General features: G+C 47.5%; 1 protein-coding gene across 1 annotated transcript; it reads right to left on the minus strand.

The window, feature by feature from the left end:
* Positions 1-1,113: 1,113 nt before the first annotated feature.
* LOC125532643 lies at positions 1,114-2,286 on the minus strand. The gene is made up of 2 exons (XM_048696630.1): positions 1,356-2,286; positions 1,114-1,273 (listed from the first exon to the last, which is right to left on the minus strand). The coding sequence occupies exons 1-2, from the start codon at positions 2,011-2,013 to the stop codon at positions 1,206-1,208; spliced, it is 726 nt and encodes a 241-aa protein (XP_048552587.1). The 5' UTR covers positions 2,014-2,286; the 3' UTR covers positions 1,114-1,205.
* Between the last annotated feature and the right edge of the window lie 1,621 nt (positions 2,287-3,907).

Here is a 3,907-nt window from a genome sequence, read left to right on the forward strand (position 1 = left end):
CGAAAAACCGCACTGCATCGGACGAAAAACCACACTGCATCAGACGTGTTAGAGAACTGCATGGTTTATTTTATTCAAACGTAATTTTTTTCAAGGACAAGAAAGTAGAGTGCACTTCACATCGGGTGTAAATGAACCACAACACTATCAAGAAGTGAACCGCATTACTTTTCTTCGCTTCCGTAACAATTTTTTTGCACTTCTGAGATGAACAACATCATACGGCCGACCACACTGCTTCATACTGAAAACCGCACTGCATCGGACGTGCAAGCGACTTGCATAACTTTTTTTATCGGACGTAAATTTTCCATGACGAGGAAGTAGAGCACGCTTCACGTCGAGGTGTAAGTGAACCGCAACACTATCGAAAGTGAACCTCAACACTACGAAAAGTAAACCGCATAAGATTTTATTCCTTTTTTCATACTTAATATTTTTCATGCGCATATACTAGGCAGGTGGACCGTATGGGGCTGACCGATTGAACTACATCTAATAAGAAGTGAGCTTCTTTTTGAGATCTTTTTCGTTTCTATTTACCGAGTGAACCACATATAGGTTTTTATAGCAAACTGCGTGAGACATCAAAGTGAGCTTCAAAATATACATAGCCATTTATTATTTTCACACAGCCACACTCACACATCCACAATCACATTAGTCAACCACATTAGGTTTTATTTTTCAAAGTGTGCACTGCTGTTGCACGCCGTTTGAACCTCTCTTTTTTCATATCCCTTTGAAAAATACCAAAAGGAAAAGTGGACCATTAAACACGATGAGATCAATTGCATTTCTGTTTTTTCTTCATTGTTTTTGGTTGTTGTCCTTTTACTACGTACTATTCTTTTACATTTTTTGTTTAGTTTTCGTGTGGAAGGAAAAGCATGTACCACATGGGCGATACAAGCGAATTACATTTCTTTTTTGAATTTTTATGCATTAGACACAAGAGATGAACTGCATCAAAGGGAAAAAAAGATATAGTCGTGTCACTCGTCGGAGTATTGCCTTTTTTGTCTTCAAAGCCGAACCGATGATTTCTTTTTTGTCAAAAAAATTGCACTGTTTTTCTCAACATTTTTTCCCAAGGAATATAAAGAGAACCTCTTGAACGCAAGAAAGTGAACCTCTCGACACATGTTAGCACACAGCCAGCTCGCATCATACACAAGTGTTTTCTCAAACAATAAAACCGAACTTCAGAAAAACAATGATATCCTTTTTTTCTCCACACATGTTTCCACATTGCACGTCCATGCAAGCTCCACTGCAAAATATAAAGCAAAATAAAATTATGGCACAAATTTTTGGGGGAGGAATGGGATGGTCAACCGTCGTCGAGGGCGTACCTCCCGAGCTGCATGGCAGCGCCAACCGAGCCGCACTAGGCACGAAGCCGGTACAGGAAGGAGCTGCATGAGGCGCCGCCCGAGCACCACCGCTAGCCATGCGCCGTGCAGTCCACTTGCCCACCCAAGGAGGTCCAGCACAAAGTTGACCTGCTCGTGGAGATCGCGCGGGGTGGTCATGGATGAACCACATCGGGGGGTGCGGCGCACTGCTCGCGGGATCTGGCGGAACTGCATAAGCAAAATCAAGAATAAAACGAAAAAACTCTTCTAAACCGCACCCGCACGGCGAGGTGCACTGCACGCCGCAGATCAGAGACCACCGTGCGGACTGCAGCGAGCAAGGAGTGTACTGCAGCCACGTCGGCGATAGGGGAAGGGAGTTGCTCGATGGGGCCGCCCTGCCAGAGAGGGAGGGGAAGACCTTGCCCCCCGGTGGCGTTGACATGGTGGAAGGTGGCGGGGCGGGTGGATCCAGTGGACGAAGGGCCAGGAAGATCGGTGATGCAGGGCCGCTGTGGATCCAAGGGCGCCGGCGTGGGACAGGCGGAGGTCGGTGATGCAGGGCCGCTGCGGATCCAGGGGTGGGAAGGATGGATCCAACCATGGCAGCCAGCAGGAGGTCACCAGGGATCCAGGGAGTCGGGAGCGGAGCCATGGCGTGGGGTGCACGGCGGGTGCGCGGTGGTGCTCGCCAGGACCGGCGGCGCCTTGGTCCCTGACCGACGATGGTTCGGGGCGGAGGGGCAAGCGACCGCCAGGGATCCAGGAAGGGGTTGTGGCCCGTTCTGGTGCGAGAGGAAGGTGGCTACGGGACGACTGGTCTGGATGCAGCCAGATCCATCGAAATGTAGCCGCCGGGGAGTGGGGGTGGGGGCGGGCTGGATGGAATTGGAGCGACAGAGGGAGGTGGGAGAAGGTGGGTCGGGGTGGGGGGCTGTTGTCGGCAGAAGAAGGCAGGTGGGGCGGGGCGGGGGCTTTTTTTGTTTCTTGTTTTGAGGCGGGTCGAGTCAGGTGGGGTGTTATCAGAATAAGCAGTGTTATCAGAATAAGAATCTTAGAGGGTGTTATCATAATAGACCCACCCTATATATATAAATATATATATAGGGTCGCGCTATTCGTCACCCTGGGTGAGGAATAGTTATTCTTCACCCTCCCCTCTATTTTACCATCAATGCATCGTAATTTTACGTTCCGTAAGTTTTGTCTTATTTCCGACGCAAAAAGAGACCGTAAGAAAATATATAATCGCCGTAAAAATATTTTATGTTATGTAAAATTACAAACGTAAAAAATAGTCTAAAATACACATAAACTGCAAATTTTCTTGTCTTATGACCTATATTTTTATTTTCTTATGTCAAATTTTACGTAGTGAATCAATAGGAATGTAACTATTTGACTTCGAAACGTAATTTAATTATGAAATGATCGTAAGATTACCTCGGGTGAAGAATAACTTATTCCGCATCCTGGGTGATGAATAGTAACACTATATATATATAGTGTTACTACGATCATTTCATAATTAAATTACGTTTGGAATTCAAATAGTTACATTCCTATTGATTCACTACGTAAAATTTGACATAAGAAAATAAAAATATAGGTCATAAGACAAGAAAATTTGTAGTTTATGTGTATTTTAGACTATGTTTTTACGTTTATAATTTTACATAACATAAAATATTTTTTACGGCGATTATATATTTTCTTACGATCCCTTTTTGCGTCGGAAATAAGACAAAACTTACGGAACGTAAAATGACGGTGCATTGATGGTAAAATAGAGGGAGGGTGAAGAATAACTATTCCTCACCCAGGGTGACGAATAGCGCGACCCTATATATATATAATATCATCACATATACGTGATGATACTTAACTACTAGGTACAATGCATAAAATTGAAAACGATCAATACTAGAACTAATAATCCCTCCTGGGGCCAGTATTCCGGCAGCCCCTCGCCAGCAGCTCCCTGGTACGCGGCGTCTTCCCAGTGCGGAGGCAGTACTCCGACTCCTCCGTCTCGCAGCGCTTGACGTACCAATCTGCCTCTTGCTGACAGACGAGCGCGGATGATCTTGCCATTTCGTTGGGCGCCCACCGGAGCTCCTCATCGATGGCACGCTGGAGCTTATCGGCCCACCTCCACGCAGCGATGAGGCGCCCAGCGCCTATGACCTTCCTCGCGAAGTACCCGTCTTCGTACACCTCCTCGGCACGACGACGCGCCCGCCCCCAAAGCTCCGCCGCCTCCTTTTTTCAGGCGGCATCACGGGCTTCACAGGCCGTCTGGTACTTGGCTTCCTCCTCCGCCATCTCCTTCTTGAACGCCACTTGCCAGGCTTTTCCAGCCGGCGGCAGCGACTTCCACAGACAAATATTGTATTGTCCCCAAAACCAATCCAAAGTTTGGGAGTCCGACACAACCTCGTCAGGCGGCGGGTAGGGGTCCTCGCCGCTACTAACCGAGTGAGCGTCCTCGGGGGGCGGTGACTCCTCGTCGACGCGTGGGAAGACCGGCAATGCCATGGCAGAGATTT

Source organism: Triticum urartu, chromosome 1 (genome assembly GCF_003073215.2).
Source record: "Triticum urartu cultivar G1812 chromosome 1, Tu2.1, whole genome shotgun sequence".
Lineage (NCBI taxonomy): Eukaryota > Viridiplantae > Streptophyta > Magnoliopsida > Poales > Poaceae > Triticum > Triticum urartu.

Excerpts from the sequence above, each read along its gene's own strand:
- LOC125532643 (XM_048696630.1), bottom strand. The coding sequence starts at position 2,013 with ATGGCTCCGCTCCCGACTCCCTGGATCCCTGGTGACCTCCTGCTGGCT. Across the intron at positions 1,274-1,355 it reads GCTGCCATGCAGCTCGGGAG|TGGAGCTTGCATGGACGTGC; the intron begins GTACGCCCTCGA and ends TATATTTTGCAG.